Here is a 17498-nt window from a genome sequence, read left to right on the forward strand (position 1 = left end):
TGACGTCATAGATTCACACAGAACCTTTCAAAAAGGTTCGAGTTTACATGAACCAGTACCTTTCAGGGGTTCACAGTTCACACCATCCCTAGTGTCTAGAAACATACTACATTGTCTAGCATCTCAACGCGTGAGTTCAGATTCTGTTGCTTGCCTATCAATATGCTATTGTCATGCTCTGTGTAATTATGTAAGTCTACCAGTAAGGCTACTAATTACCACACACACGCACAGGCTTGGATGTCTTCAGTTCAATGTAACTGCGACACCTACATATCGAGCGCCGAACCTTGTGGCCACGGGGTCGGTTCCAAATGAGTTTTAGGAATGCATATTAACTTATGACCTGTGAGTGACACATAATTTACACGTAGGTGTAATGGTGCATGTGATTGTTTGCGTGTTTATCACATGCACGGTCGCAAATTCGTCTCCACCAGTCTTGCATTTTGCGAAGACCTCAAGATTTCAACCTACACTCGCAATTATAGTATATATCTAGCACCTATAGTTCGTAAATGATATATATTTTCTAGACTCATGGTTTAACGAAGTAAACGTCCAGTGGTCGCACTTGACTTTTCGACATCTTCTCTGTTCATTACATTACATTGTACATTGTGTGTCTTATGCATATCAAAGTACAAAAGCTGATGATTAATTGATTAATTGATTGATTGAACCTTCCTTGGCATAGCTATAGCGACTAACGAGTGTAAAGACGGATTGTACAACATTTCTGGTATGCGCTGAGTTCAGCAACTATATGTCACGCCCCACTTGGTATTACATCATACTGTAATGTGCATGTGTATGTGCAATTGTGCAATCTTATTTGCATGGACGGATATAAATTACTTGTCGCTTTAGTTATGATTAGAAGCCAACACATAAAACGGCATCAAGGCCTTATTATTCCATCACACAAAAGCGCGATGCCTTCATATTGTATGCATGAATTGACTGTATTCGGAAATTTTGAAACAGAATACTCGTAAAATATTGCCAACATCTTTAGAGATGTGTGCATATGGCACTCTAGCAGGAATCGAAAATGATGACAGAGTCATATTTCTACAAGCCATGAGAACTACTGACTCACAAAGCCAGTTGAGTGACTAACAATAAAACGAACCAGATCTTCCCTGATAGTAACGCACGCGAATCGCTGAGTACGGGATACTTCCAATCAAAAGTATTCGGTTATTTTCACAGTTGGACTTCGACACTTGCTGCGTCATGGGATGCCGCGAACACGCGTATATGTGGTTATGTGCACATCACACGCTCGACTCCCAGTATCTGCCAGCTTCGAGTGCGAGCGGTTGAAGAACACTCTCTCATCAGGAAGTGACATTTAAGGTTGAGGCAGATCAATGCTGTGAAATTGGTATTGGTAGCGGGAATAGAACGATGTTAGAGCAAAGTTGGAATCGTACTGGAATATATGACTGGAGTGTGTACATGAAAGTATGTTACATCCTCAATATTAGTTTGTTAGTGATTGTCCTGTGGACACTAATCTGTATGGTCGTGTACGGTACGAAAACGGGACGGTGGAGAAAGAAGCAAACATCGTCAAGTCTTAACAACGGAGCGATATACGTTACGTCTGTTGTAGCGACTGTACTGTTCGTAATTAAGCAATTGTCAACTCTGCTCTTCACGCTGCTTCCGGATTCAGACTCATTATGTGAACTATTAATCGATATTGACACAGTCTTGAGTGCCCTGGCCGCGTCGTCGGCGTATTTTTTCTTGTGGTTTCGACAGAGGCTCGTTCGAAAACACCCGTGTTTGAAAGCGAACATTTCAAAATCACTTGACGGATTAAGTTACTTGTACGTATCGCTTCTCGCGATTTTTACAGTGGGACTATGCTGCTTGTATGCGATCCCGAACTCGTACAGCTACGCAAACGAGGTGGGATTCTGCATACATAACAATTCGGGGAGATCGAGTCTTCTCGAAAAGCTGCACTTTATCGAGGGATACGGCGCTGACATACTGTTAGCGTCGACATTATTCCTGGCGCAACTTTTCATACTGGTGTTGACCATCTATCCAGCCGTTGCGAAGAAAATAGATCCAGCGGCTAGTTTGGAAGATATGTCGCAAACCCCGCGTCAGCCGGGCCAGCGCGTTCGTCGAAAGAGCATATGCAAGATTTCAAGTCCTATCCGATCTACTGTCCGAAGACTGATTTTCAGCAGCGTAATTATTGTGTTCGTCGGCTTGACCGTGTTGATAGTGGCGGCTGTGGCAGTGCCGGCGGGCGCCCCGGTCGGTTTACGGCAGACTGTTTTTGAATTCAGCGGTTTTGTGAATGTATTTTGCATGTTGGCCAATTTCAACTTTGCCGACAAGGTTCTGCTGTTGTTTTGTCGGATGTTCACGCGAAATTCGTGAGTCATTGTTTACGTCGGGGGGAAACAGACGCACACTGACGCCGCACGGAATAACGAGACTAGGTCGTCGGTGATGTGTGGCGTCACAAGGTCGATAGAGTCGGTATGACTATGGAATTTGAAAATTCGGGTGCGACTCACTATTAACATTAACGCGACCGCAAGGATCCATAGTGACTTCACGTAACCAACTTCAAATTTGAAGGTGGAAAGGCGCATTCCACCACCTTGCTTCGCCCCTATTTGAAGCCACGATTTCCCGCTGTTTGTGGATGAACTTCAATGATAGTAACTTAGTCTGCTATGCTTTTTCGTCGATTTTTCGCTTTACATTTTGACATCAGATGACCGAAATAGTTTTCTAGTTGTAGCTATTTCTCCATGCAGCCTATGAAACCAACCAATTGCGCAATGGTCAGTGAAAGGGGCAATGTGCGTGATTATAATCGGGTGTTGAATCTCTGTATAACGACAAACTGGAACTCAGTCGCGTACTTGTTGCTTAGATTTCTGTTGTTCGTTTATAAGCGGTTGTGAGAATTCGGATTTCAGAATATCCACTCCACTGCCACTGCTTGCATTTTTAAGCGAATACGCGATTCCGTGTCACGATGAATTAATTATGATTCACGCCTCGCGATATCGTGTTTAGAATGATCTGAAGACTAGCCTACTGTTGCCGAAGAGAATCAAACGTACCGAATATCTGCGGTTACGCCGCCGTAGGACTCAAATTTATGAGAGCACTGTTCTGTAACGTATGTTGTCCAGTGTGCATACCGGTTCTGAGTTGTAGTATTTCGTATTTGCATTAAATTGAATATATATTTTTCAATACACACAAAATGGTCTGATATTCGTAATTGATTGGACGGGTGTTATACTCTTGAAAGCAGTCGCCTTAGTCGAAATTTTGTCTATTTGCATTTACTCAGCGGTACCATTGGCAAAGACTGAACTAAGTGACGGTTAAATATCTTGCGTTCGGCTTGCGCCAGGAAATTACGCAATAGTATGTGAAGCTAAGGAAACAGTGGAGATACGAGATAGTTTGCAGCCGTCCAAAACTATTAGATGCTCGAATTAGGCTGATGTTAGTAATTTATGACATATATTGTCAGGTGTTATGCACTTGAATGCCGGTATTAGACGAAATGTCATCGATTTGCATTTATGCAGATGAGCATATGGTGAAGCTTGATCTTGAGACGTCAATATTTCCTGTATTTAGTTCTCGATGTGTCTCGCGCATACAACATGTTTTTCGGAAAGTATTTACACAATTATGGCATGATTTTTCAACTTGAAAAAACTCAATTTTTTTCAAGGGCCATTGTTCAAAACACTGTTTAAAACATGTTTTGAACAAAGTGTTTTAAACAACCATGTGTTTTAAATGCAACCCTACCCACGAGCATGCGTGATATTTTACGATACTGGGACATTTACGCTAGTAACTACATCCTGCTTAGAGATCTATCGGCTCTCAATAGTATCAGTTTGCGTCTTCAATTGATCATGAGATATTTATACATCGGGCTTCCCGTCACCGTATTTGATGCATAGGGTCTGGAAGTTACTAATATGTTTGCGGCGTCGAAATAACCAACTTTCTATATATACATATCACTCAGGATATTTGGATTCCTCTTAGGGGCACTATTAGCGACGCTTTCTTACAACCCAAAAATAGCCGCATTGCTAATGCGCATGTATTGAACGCTGTGCATTTTTCATATGACGTTGCGATGCACACTCAACTTCTTATTATCATATTGTTATGTCCGCGCAATTATGTTGAAATCCTGTCTGTAATTCTGATTTGTATAGGACAAGTAATAAGTATCAATCATTATTTCCTGTTGTGCCTTGCCTTCATATTTATACCATCGGTTCCCGCAATCTACCTCGATCATGTTGATCTGCTTTAAGTATCGAAGCCGCTCGGAGCAGAAAAAGCGCGATAGAGGGACGAAAAAGATGATATGGAGAAGCAAAAACTATATCATCACGAGGAAGCTATAGCGCAATTAACACAAAAGTCTAAACACGGTGTCCTTACGTATATACGAAGCAACCGCACCAACGTTAAGTCCGTTGGTCAAATTCAACGAGGAGAAATTGCAATGATATCATACCACGCTTCAATCATCACCTATATAGCAGTGGTCGGGAACCTATGACTCGCGAGCCATATATGGCTCTTATGGGTATAAGATATAACTCTTTGACAAATCTTTAATTATGTACCTAATTTATAAATATAGCAGCGACTTGTTGGTAAATTTCCATGATGGTCAGAATAATTGTTCTCGTGACAGCATAAACATGTCATTGTGAGGTCAAAACAGTGGGGTATCCAGGTTTAGAGGATCGTAACCCCCCTTCAAAAGCTCGAAATTTAAGTTGCTGTGGCGACGGCGACTAATACCACTCGTGTACATTCGATCCACCCGACATCGCCCCCCCTCGAAATCTTGCATGATACCTAAATTCAGCGGTTCTCAAATTTTTTTGAGCTTCCGCCCACCTGGAAAACGAATAAAGTACCAGTGCCCCCCGACCCCCTCCCCCCACATCTAAATGATAAGGCGAAACTTGTTCTGCATTTATTATAATAAACAATTAGACATATGAAGCTGTTGCATATGTCATCATCCTCATCATTATATTGGGTTTGATATTTTATAAGAACAATCTGAAATCTCCACGTCCGGCTATGTGAAGTAGGCTTCTGCAGTGAGTCCGAAGATTTGTCACGGCACTGAAAGCACGTTCTAATAAATATAAGCTGGGAGGGGCAATGAGGAAAAATTTAACCCGAGTTCAGGGAGAGTATCTCTATATGATTCAATTGTGTATCCAAAACGATTGATAGTAAGAGATATTGAACTTTGGTGCGAGCGCAAAATTGTTCTGCAATGTAGACGGCTCTTAATCATTTCATGCTCGGAAATCTCACGGAATGTACTGACTATCCTGAAACGAACTTCTGATTGGAATATATCCTGAAATCAAATTACCATAAATTCGTGTGCAGATTTTCGAGATGATTGCTCTATGATACTACGTCGAAATTAGATAGGCCTTATGCGAGCTGGACCGTTGTCAAGCCCAGGCGAGCTGGTCAATTGGAAAAGTTCACGTCTTGGTAAATCTTTCTGATCTATCACGGGCCTATTACTGAATCCAAACAGCGCTCTTTTCATCTTGATCAGATTTCATCATTACCAAAAAAAAGGTAAATTCGACTCATAAAACTTGCTGAATAGCCATGTCTGTCTATTACAAGCGATATATTTTCTCGTAACCAGAACTATTGTTGGACAATGGACAGGGTCGCATCAGTGTGAAAATTTCACGACCGTTTTAAACAGAGAGTAAAATCGCGGAAGGCAGTTATCTTTAACTGTGCATCAACGTAAGTGTTCAAATAAATCGTAGTTCTCACCGCACAATATACCACGCTTTCTCGTGACTCTGTTAACTGCTGAATCAGTCCATTGATGGGCAGGATATATATTGTTAAGTAACACTCGAATTCCCCGGTACTGCCGCTTGAACAGACCGACGCCTGGATCGACCATAAATTGCCATGACATAACCGATTTTACAGTTTTTACTGCATATTTTGCTGTTTTATTCATCAATCGTTCCAACGCTACGGCGCAGTTGCCCTCAGCCTCCACCGCCCCAATTTACTCTCAGCGCTCCCCTATCGCCCAATTTGTAGCTACCGCCCTCTAATCTCCCATTTCGTCGCCAGCGCCCCCTTCACCCTCGCTATGCCCCCAGGCGGGCGGTGGCGCCCACTTTTGGGAATCACTACCCTAATTGATCAAAGTGAATAGTAGCAGACATGGCGACGCTTGTAGGATAATGCCGTTTTCAAATACACATTATCTTCGCCGAGAAATAAACTGCCTTGGAAGTGACATTCACAATTACAAAATCAAGGTAAAAGCAACGCAATATAGCTATCCATGTTCTTGATTGGTAAGTAACTTGATAGTTCCGCCATAAAAATGGAAGTATGTACCGCAACGTTATTAAACCTAATACGATCAATATTTAGATTTTTGGAATCAGCGGTACAATTACATTTGATTAATATCAGTGATTATAAATTTCAAGCTATTTGCAATAAGTTGCACTGTCACAAGCGACGCTTGGCCCGCCTGTGCCTCATAAGTAACTCACCTCTCCTTTCGCGCTTTATTTTCGAACAATCAATATGAAAATTCCGTGATTTTGGGATCAAAAGGTTTCAAATCTAGTCATTCATAAGCATCTGCAGACGATACCAATAATCACTGCTGAAGGTTTCACAATTTTACTTCACTCATCCTTGAGGACAATATAAGAATCCCATATGTTAGTGCTAGCAATACGTTACGAATTTTCAATTGTGACGTGAAAATTGCTTGACATGTATGGCTCTTTGGGAGTTACAAATGAAAATATTGGACCAATATGGCTCTTCGGTAGAATAAGGTTCCGGGCCCCTGGCCTAGGCTATAGGTTTGCTATAGAAATTATGCAATTTGAGCATTTCCAACGTGGAGAAGACAGCGTGTTTACTCTCATGGGTTGGAAAATAAACCTTCACACTTATTGTTGTTGGTGGTATTCATGGTATTGGTCGACTACAATGATCGTTGGTCATGTTCATAAGGCTCATATTTTTTATCATGATTCCATCGCTGCCGGTTTGTAGAGCGACCCACTTCTAGGCTTTTTAAGACATCGCTTACACGGATCAGATGGCGCGGACAAGCCCAGATGAACCTCCAACACTTGGGAAGGGATTCTGGAGCCGAACCCGATCTGACTCGAACCCGCAACCTATTGCTGTTGCAGCTGCGGTTCACATCACTTCACTACGGTATCTCGCCACGCTTCTTGGTATATTTTCGTCGTTACTGCAGCACATCTTACAGCGCATTCTTGTGGCTCGTTGCCTCAGCAGTTGTCTACGCACTTCGAGGACTCAATTCATGTACATATTATTTACTCATGTGCCTTGCTTTCGTATTTATATCATGTGTTTTATGTTCTGCCTAACTCCTATATATATCTGCTCTCTGAATTAGTATAATCGTATATCGTGTCCCCTGCGATAGCTGTATTGTTTTTCAAAATATATCCAAGACATTGAATTCTTGGATTCGCATTGGAAGCTCATGGTCAATGTTTAATTGTTAGTGTTTTAACAACGCTGGTAGATTCTCTGCCATGGAAAGTGTATTACATGAGTTATACCGCCCTTTCCATGGCCACGATTTTTCGCATTTGCGAATCATAGTCTTAAGAATCGTTAACTGTCCACGAAATATAAAAACTGAACCTCTGATTGCTGTACGGACCCCGATATTTGAGCACGAATATGAAGACACATTTTGTATAGCCAAAACCGATAGCATTGTTTCTATACCAGCAAGGCGGCGTTCTCTCGTTTTCCCATATTTCCAATTAAGATCTCATCTCTCAATGACTCAAGGATCTTACCAGATGTCCAGAGCTGAAGATCGACCCGAGAAGAAAAGAAGAATATCCGCCGAGGAGAGATATTGCCAAGTGCAGATGTATCGCGGTCCGATGTGTCATGAGAATTTTCCTGAAATTGAACCACACTGAGTTGGTATTGCACCTTACATGTCTGTTATATTCAAAGTGAACTCAAGTGTAAAGCCATGATAATGATTTTCTAATGTATACATCACCTACTTCCACATAATAGACACGGTCAATTGATGTGTGGACGTGACACCTGATGAACAATCGCTGTGTTGAAATTGGGAATGAAAATCCAGATCCGCTGGTTTTTTCAATATATGTCAAGGCGCAATGGGATTTATGGGCTACGAGACTCGGGGGCTAAAGCAAGATACGCAAATTCGTTGACCTCGATGAATACACTACCTGGCTGCGTATAAATTTATATTGCGATTTATACTTGGGTTAAAGGGCTAATGGGATAATTTTACCATTAAGACTTTGTTAATGATGGAAATGTGCTTGGCGATACACGACTGCAAGCGATTTGGATTAGAATACAGCTTAAATCAAAGACGAAATCCTGGTGAAACGGAGTTCTCATGTGAATAAGGATACTGAAATGGATACATGATATTAAAATGGTCCGTATGCGCCTTCTAGAGTCGTAGAGGGAATACCGCTAGATGTCAGTATCGGAAGACAACGCTATGCAATTGCAAAATTGCTACAATTCAATTCAATTTATTGCTAAAAACTTCATCATTTCAATACACCACAAGACTGCGATACAATGAACGATAGGAAGGAGTCGAAAAGACTTGGAGTTGTCTTTGAAGTCAGACACTCGCCTGACCTAGGCGATGTAAAAAGGGAGGCATGAACACTGAATGAAAAGTAAAAGAAAAATACATAAAAGGATACTGGTGACAAAAAAGAGGTGGCATGTGTCGGAAGGCGAGATCGATATGTCAGGTCGTGGTCCGATAAACTAGAGCAGTGGTTCACAACGTGGGTGATATCGTCCCCTAGTGGGCGATTTTGAGAAACAAGGGGGTGATAATACCAAAGGGGGCGTCAGGGGGGGCGCTGGGGGACTGAGATATTAGAATGACCAGTGAGATATATTTAACTATCTTGGTCAGAAAATGCACCGTTTGTTTGTTTGTTTGACTGACTGTTTGTTCTGCTTGACGCGCAAAAGGTCAACTAAACGGCAAGTGGACGCGAAAACCGGTTGTCCGAGCACCTACTGCAGTTGACTGTGTCACCTCGAATTGGACTTAGGATTATTATCCCGATATATATCTCAACAACGAACAACACTTCCCATATTATTGTTCAGCTATCGATTACGCAATGCATGTCATGACGTCATTCTACCGTTTGTCTAGTACTTAACACGAGAATTGCCAAATACTCGGACTCTCGTTTATAATCGCTACCCTTAAGAGCGTCTTATTCTTTCTAAATATACTTCGTATTTGAGTGAACATGTGTGGATTGAAGAACTCGCAAACCTCAGTACAGGACTTTCAGGTTCTGTAGCCAGCAAAGCTAACCTAATATATATCGATCAGCTACTTTGTTACTACAGGAATGCCTCCAAGTCCCTCTACTGTTGCACTAGTGTAAAAATGATCTGTGTTTTTTAGTCAATTCAAAAGCGATCAGAGTTAGGTGAATAAATTTCCCGTTTATATATCCTCATTTTCGAATCCGGGGCGGCTAAAATTTGTGTCGAGCTTGATAAGGGGGCGATGAGTCGAAAAATGTTGGGAGCCACTGAACTAGAGGGCTAACTAGTATTAATTCAGTAGAAGTTGTTTGTGTTTCGGCTTGACTGTGGACGTGCTCGATGACTGTCGGATAGCCGGCCAGATACTGTTCCACAAATCCCTTTAAGGCCCGGGCCATGATACGGAGGACCTGATGTTGTAGTTTTTACAGTGGCTTCACTGCGCTATCACTGGCAACCACCAGCAGATGATGCTATATTGTAACTTCGATTAGAACAATGGGTTCCCAACGTGGGCGATATCGTGGTCTAGGGGGCGAAAATAACGAAGGGGGCGAGGGCACGTTGAAACGACTATACTAGAGTCAAGTCAGAGAAATGACCTTTTTGTTTTAGTCAACTAGCCGGTGATTACATTTTATATGGCCATTTTTCGGTTCCCAATATTTGGAGGGCGATGATCGGTGTGGAGCTTGAAAATGGGGCGATGAGTCGAAAAAGGTTGGGAACCACTGGGAATAAGGATTTAAAAAGTATCAGATGGACCCAGACTGTCATGTAGTCTCTAATGCTGTCGACCGTCAACATCACACATCGCGATAGTGCGTAGTAGGCCTATCGCAATTTATCTTATCTGTATGATAATGATAATGGCAAATATCTGAACACCAGGATTGGCTCGTTTCGCACAATCCAAGTTGTTATGAGATCTTGAAAGTAGATTGAGCTCTACTTCCATCGTCATGAGTGTAACTTGAACAGCATAAACCACCATTCGGTCAATCTCTACCAGAGTCGAACAATTAGAATATTCCAGCTTTCCGGATTAGATTAGAATTAGAATTAGAATTATAGCAACCTGTTTATTCCAAATTAGACTAGAATTAGAATTATAGTTACACTGTCTTTCCAAATTAGATTAGAATAGGAATAATCTAGTTGTCCAAGTCTGATCTTTACAATAGCCCACATAACACGGAAAAGTGTTGGTTTGAATCGAAGTACCACACCAGTTCTAAGTATGATGCACAAATGATATTTGGGTCCCGTGGTGCCGAATTGCTCATGGGATCCGAATATTCTATAAGTAAGAGCAGCCTACCCATACCGGATGTGAATAAAGGATATTTGCCGGCTGAAAACTAACACTGTGTCTATATTTGGATTGACCAACAAGTTGTTATATTAAATTGAGCTCAAGTTACATCGTCATGAGTGATACTTTTCCAATGAGACCAAGCGTACGGTAATTAATGACTGCTCTTCCGACAATATTTTATGCAGATACGCGTGCAGTGCAGACAGAAAGGCATAAAGTGAAAGTTAATCTTTGCGAAGGCAACTGCCGTAACATGTTGGTGTTTACAGCGAACCTTACAAAAAGAGTTACTGGTAACACGAACCAAGACCTTTAGCTGATAAAATGTGAAATAATTAAGGATCGTATCCGGATATCTACACCTGGTTTGCTTTTACCTGTAAGTTATAAACACAATGATGGTAATGGATAGCGCCGCCACAGACAAAGTGCCCATCACAATCGAAAGGTATTCCCAAGCCACCAGATGTTTTTCTGTCACCTGCCCAACACAGAGAGAGTGTCTTTATTTTCATCCATCCAAAATACATAAATAAACAGACGGTAATGATTGTGGTACAGAAAACATGCATACACAGTATTCGGTATCAGATATAGGAATGATCGATACGACTATGAAGGCCAACTAGTCTGATCACACCAGCATCAAACAGGTACACTTGACTCTACACAGTCAGGCTGTAAAAAATGTTGGTTTAAACAGGAAAAGAAAAAAGAAAAGTAAATGATGGTAGCAAATGAGCAATGAAGCAATGTCTGGGTAAGGTAGGACTACAGTGTTAATATAACGACAAGAGGTGATTAAGTAGGTCTTTCTAAATCTATTATAAGGCAATTCACGGATATATTGTGGTAATTCATTCCACCATGTCCCTGCAACACGCAAAGACGTTCTTCCTGCACTTCAACAAAGTAATATAGTTCATGAATATAAGTGCCACTGTTGTTGTGGCTATGTGGGAAAACGAAACAACGTTTGCAGAACCGCATAAAACTGCACGTCCCTATGATGATGATCACCCTTGACTCATTCTTTGAGGCTCGAATCAGAACATACAAAGGTCATAAGTTCTGCCATTCGCAAATGTTTCTTAGATTATCCTGTTTGCGCGAAAAAATATCGGAACGACAGATTCCGTGCTGTCGGGAGAGGCCGTTCACACTTTCGTTATAGGGTGCCTTGGAGCTGACTTTTATCAAAATACGCTAACCAAGCCTGTGCCTACAGAAGGAGTTTGTGTAGGCTACCATGGTACCATCTAAAAATAGTACATTGAGCTTACGCGCTCTCTCCGCCCCGATTATTCTAAATTTCACGCCGGTGACGTCATAATTGTGATACGCTTGTTGATATACAATGTTCTTTCCAACTCTCTACTAGTTGCTGATGATTACCCCTGACGAGTGTCAGCCTAAAATATTCGGGTTCAACTCAATATGAATATGCTATTCAATTGTATATTGAAGTTCTGTCTTCCAAGATAAAATTCAGAAAGGATATTGACGAATTCTAAATGCGTCACAATTCCAGAAATACCTCGTCATAATGAAGTTGCATCAGTACAGCAAAGTGAGTTGTATGAGTACATTCACACGTCACAAAGTCGTCGGTAGTATTCGTCACATGGCAGCCAGAGTCGAGCCAATTGCTCCTGCGTGGCGATTACGATAATCGAATTTATGTCATGGGACACGTGGGATGGATAACTAACCCAAATTGTGTGTTGTTCTCTCCGTGATACGCACAAACGTAGAGGCGCCATGTTGGGTCATGAGTGGATTTTGATATCGGAAGCGTGAAGGTGACTGGTAAAGATATGTTCTTGTCAACCACTCCCATGCTGACGACTCGTGGATTGATCGCTAATACGCCGCTTTCCCTGAAATGAATGTAAACGTGAATTAGCTGACGCAGTTAGCGGGGCAACAAACATGGAGAATGAAAGAAAACCAGAATTATTATATTGTAAATTTCGCAAGTCTTATTCGGTAACAAAAACTTTTGTCGATGCGTGAGCCTTGAATTGCGTACAACAAACAGTGATTCCAAAACTTTTTGACACCCCCTTCCTTATCAAGCTCAATATACCTTTATCGCAAACCTGAAGACGAGACGTCATCAGTCAGATTATCCTTCTACTTGTACACAGTATTCAACTATGTCGTATCCACCTCCTAAAGCAGTATGGCTTGTATATTACTTCTACTTAAACACTTTCTATCGCCCCATCTCTCAAAATCACTACCTTTGGGAACCACCTATACATGATACGCCACCTATACATGATATGCTACCAGAAAATGTATAAAATCACATTTTTCAAAAACGGACATGAAAGCTCTATGTGGGAACTGCTGGAAAATGGATAAATATGTAGAAAATATGTAAAATTTGTAAAATTCGAATCTGGTTGACAGATCGAAGCCACAGTTGGCGTGACCCAAAAACCTCAGCAAAATGTTCAAAAACGAACGACGAGACGTTTCGTTGATGTGAAGGCATGGTGGGGCAATGTGAAAAGCCTTACGTTTGGCAGGGCAATAATCTCATTTGTCCTCTCTGACTACGTTACTGCGTATGGCTGTTCTAGCTCAGGTGTAGTGCTATGGTCGATCGCCTTTGTTACAACGCCTGCAAAAAGTGACCGATTAGGTGGTTATCTGATTATTTTAAAGTGACAATTCTCTCTAGAGTGCTTTCCTTACGTTCGGTATAGAAAATAGCCCCATCACGGTCGAGAACCGTTACATGTATACTGGAGGCACCCAGCATCGGTACCAATTCGTACGTAAATTTATTACATATGTTCCAGTAGGCTAAATCACACCATTACCTAGTTTTATTCGACATCTTGTCCATCTGGTTTTGTGTTACGTTGTAAAAAGCAGTCACTATAGCAACGCCTCCGCCTGCAACATAACGTTAATTTGAGATAATGCACAGTAAATTATGAAATAATTCTTCATGTCGTATACGCGCATGGAATAATCACTGCAAATACACGTGATTGGAGTTGGTCGGCAATAGTTTTGCGACCAGAAAATTCCAGCAATTCCGTACGTTCTTATCAGTTCGATAACGTTATTCCCACACTCGGGCCTGACGATGAGCGAAGAAGTGGTTCTCGGTTTTCGGTGCAGTAAAATATATTTGCCTATTTACGCAATTCGCAAAACGTTGTTATTTCAGTATTTGTCTTAAATATTACTTTTCTTACTCTGTCAAACATGTCGCAGACATGTCGCCTAGAATTGCGTGACTTTGGTGGTAGGAATTGTAATAACAAACGTGCGGTGTCGCCCTTGCAACATGATAACAGAATTTAACTTTGAAATTACCAATTGCACCTACTCGTGGTCCTATCACAGTGGTCGGGAACCTATGGCTCGCGAGCCATAAATGGCTCTTTTGGGCTTGAGATATGGCTCTTTGCGAAATTTTTATTTTTGTGCCTAATTTATCAATATTGGAGCAACTTGTTAATAACTCTTCATCACTACCTGTATAATTATTCTTGTGGCAGTATAAACATGCCTTAGAGAGGTTAATATAGTGGCGTATTCAGGGTTAGGGGCTCAGACCCCATTTTCATAATTCTCAAATTCAAGTTGCTGTCGCGCCGGCGACCAACATCATTCCCGAATTCGATGAACCCGCCATGAAATCTTGGATTGTACGATACGTTGATTGATTAAAGAGTTAGGTTCGGTGACATGGCGGCGCCTGTATCGCAATGCAGTTTTCAAATACTCATTGTCTTCCTGATCTACGGCGAGAAATGAACTGCCGCGGAAGTGACGTTCACAATCACAAATTCAAATTATACAAACAACGTCATAGCTATACACGTTCTTGATTAATAACGTAGCTTTCTGGTCGCTGTTAAAATGTAGGTGTGTGGCTCAACGTTATGTTACCGCCGAATATTTTGAGAATTGAAAATCGAATCGGAATCACTGTGACAATTACACTCGATTAATATCAGTTATTATAAACTGTATGATATTTACGATTAATTGCGCTATCACAGGTTAGGTATGGCCCGACCGTGCCTCACCTATGCCTCACCTCTCCTTTAACGCTTTATTTTCGAACAATATTTTGGCAATTTGTGTCTATTTGGTAGTAAAAATTTTTCAAAAACTAGTAGACAGATGATGCACCGCCCTACGTGCCTCCCCTGACCCCACCTCACTGACGCAACACATATTACAGTTGGTATGTTAACAGAGGTGGTCAAAGTAGTCAAGAAAGCTACTCAAGTAGAAGTAGAAGTAGCGACGAAAAAATATACTCAAGTACAAGTAGAAGTACTTCTTCCATAAGCCACCTAAAACTACTTGAAGTAAAAGTAGAATTTACTGACTTTAAATCTACTCAAGTAAGTAAGTAGTTTTGAAAACAGTCTTAATTCGTTCACATGAACTGTCAAAAACTGCAAATTGAGCTATGCGGAAGGTGCAGAGAGCTTGATTCGTATTGATGCATCCCAGGAGGTATCCAATTTTCGACAGAATAAGCATTCTCTCGCATCATGGGATGCAAATTATAGTATTGATATGAAAATGCCATACTAACCCTTTGTTTACTAGAAGACCCCGTTTTAGAGAACATCATGGCATGACGCGTTACCCCTATACTATAAGGCCCCAAGTTTAGGCGAAGAGCAATGCTGAGAAGTTGTATCGGATACGGTTTCAACACTTTGCGCGATTAGTATACGTTAATACCAAATATAGTTGATCGTAAAATTTATATTTAGTGTAGCTTCATTTTCGGAAAATAGAGGCATTTACTTTTATGCTACACTTATTTTGCATGTTCTGCAGACAAAAGAACTGAAAGTATTTAGAAATCAAAGTATCATACTCGGAATTGAATGTGAAATACAAATACCACTTCTAAAAACCGGAAAATATATTTCATGTCTTTTGTCCATAAAGCTCCAAAGGTGATCTGCTAAAAACAGGTGCGTAACGTTAAAATAAGCCGGGTTTTCCGGATTAGCAGGACACGTCATGGGCTGCTAGATTACGATGTGACAGGTAATTGCTAGATTGCAAAACGGTAGTTTCAAACGTTTTGGTGGGCCATATTTACTGTGATGAAATAATTGATACGAGGACAATGCGGTGTGAGCGGAATCAAGCAATCCGGTACCTAAATTATATTCATTGATACTGTCGTGAAAATATATTTGTCACTCCATAACTACTGCGTGGCGCAACAAAATTTCTGGGCTTTACTTGAGTTTTATGAATATTAAATGTTGGTACCCCGTGAAAACAGCCCCGAAATTCCTCAGGCTATCTTTCGTATTGGGGGATTAAACTACTTCTACTTGACAAACCAAAAATGGCGAAAAGTAAGTAAGTAGATCACAAAATATTACGAAGTAGAAAAAGAAGTAGAAAAAATAAGATCTACTTGAGTAAGTACCAGAAGTAGAGAAAAACTACTTGACTACTTCCAAAAAGTAGAAGTACTTCGTTACTGACCACCTCTGGGTATGTATGTATGTATATTGTGTACCGCTGTATAGTGACCATGTTTGGATTCACCTGTGTATGTCATCATGGGGCCTCACATTTAGGAATAGCATCAAGACGAACCTACGATCTCGTATCACTTTCTATATAAGTTTCGTATATACTCATTACTCAAATAAGGCAACCAGCATGAAAATACGGTGCAAATGACGAATCCCATCTAGTAATTTCGAATTTGTGCTATCATGACGTCACGATTTTTCAATTGTGTATGGCTCCTTGGGAGTTGAAATGGAAAATATAGGGTCAATATGGCTCTTCGGACGAAAAAGGTTCCCGACCACTGTCCTATCAGGTGTTCTGTCTTGGTGGCGTAGATGCAACTTGCAAATATGAAAGCTGGGACCAACGATTGACTCTGAAATGTCTCCGAGGCCTAGCCCAAATCCCATCAATGTTTTGAGAATCGCTACTTCTACTTGACCGGGGATAATTGTAACAATTTTCACATATTAAATCCATTTTTATTGAAATTCACTTTACAAAATTTTATATAATAAAACCCGCCTACTTATGGCTGAAAAAAAGCAAAAACGGATCTTACTTTAAAAATACAGTATCCTTTGCGTTAGAAAATCGCTTGTGTTACAATTGTCTCCGGGTAACACCGTCAGTATATGGGGCAATTGTAACAACGTCATTTTTGCAACTTTTGCAACTTTTTTTACAGCTTCCGCCAGCTTCCTAGATACTCGGAATCTATAGATCATGATGTTTTAAGCAGTTTGGAGGAATTTTGTAGTGCAACTTTTTGCAACTTTTCTCTCTATTTTTCATGACAATTTTACTGCAACTTTTATCAAACATTGCGTAGAAATGTTAAAGAGTGATTTCAAAAACATGCTAAAAACTATTTCTAGTTTGGTTCTATTCTCTTGAATTTACATAACAAAGAGCTGGGTTAGCTGCATCTCACTGTTATCCGTGACACAATGGCTTGCAAGCAAGACGTTCAACTACCCCTGCCAAGCACCACCGTGCAAGAACAATATGTAAATAAATCGCTTTGACAATTCTGTCGTTTAAATTTGAGATAGTATCCCACTTCACGAACGCCTAGGCGAGACCGCCGAAAATTAGATTTTCAGGCTATTGATGTTGTTAAAATCGCCAAAAGTGAGTTTTTCTGCAATGCCTTGGGTCAAGTTTGCAGACCTAGGAGGTGTGGGGTGTGGTACTTGACTTGTATTAGGGGAGGGACGGGGTG

General features: G+C 40.9%; 1 protein-coding gene across 2 annotated transcripts in view; it reads right to left on the bottom strand.

Moving 5' to 3' along the window:
- LOC145440224 (adhesion G protein-coupled receptor L1-like) overlaps positions 1–17498 on the bottom strand; it is a 50945-nt gene that overhangs the window by 15745 nt on the left and 17702 nt on the right. For both annotated transcript variants that reach the window (XM_080317799.1, XM_080317798.1), the window contains 5 exons: positions 13576–13651; positions 12454–12621; positions 12279–12393; positions 11119–11222; positions 7917–8025 (listed from right to left, as the gene is read on the bottom strand). In XM_080317799.1, coding sequence (XP_080173925.1) covers positions 7917–8025; positions 11119–11222; positions 12279–12393; positions 12454–12621; positions 13576–13651 — 572 coding nt within the window. The remainder of the gene's footprint in view (positions 1–7916; positions 8026–11118; positions 11223–12278; positions 12394–12453; positions 12622–13575; positions 13652–17498) is intronic.

This window comes from Botryllus schlosseri, chromosome 6 (genome assembly GCF_051294905.1).
Source record: "Botryllus schlosseri isolate E-star chromosome 6, Bs_hap1, whole genome shotgun sequence".
Lineage (NCBI taxonomy): Eukaryota > Metazoa > Chordata > Ascidiacea > Stolidobranchia > Styelidae > Botryllus > Botryllus schlosseri.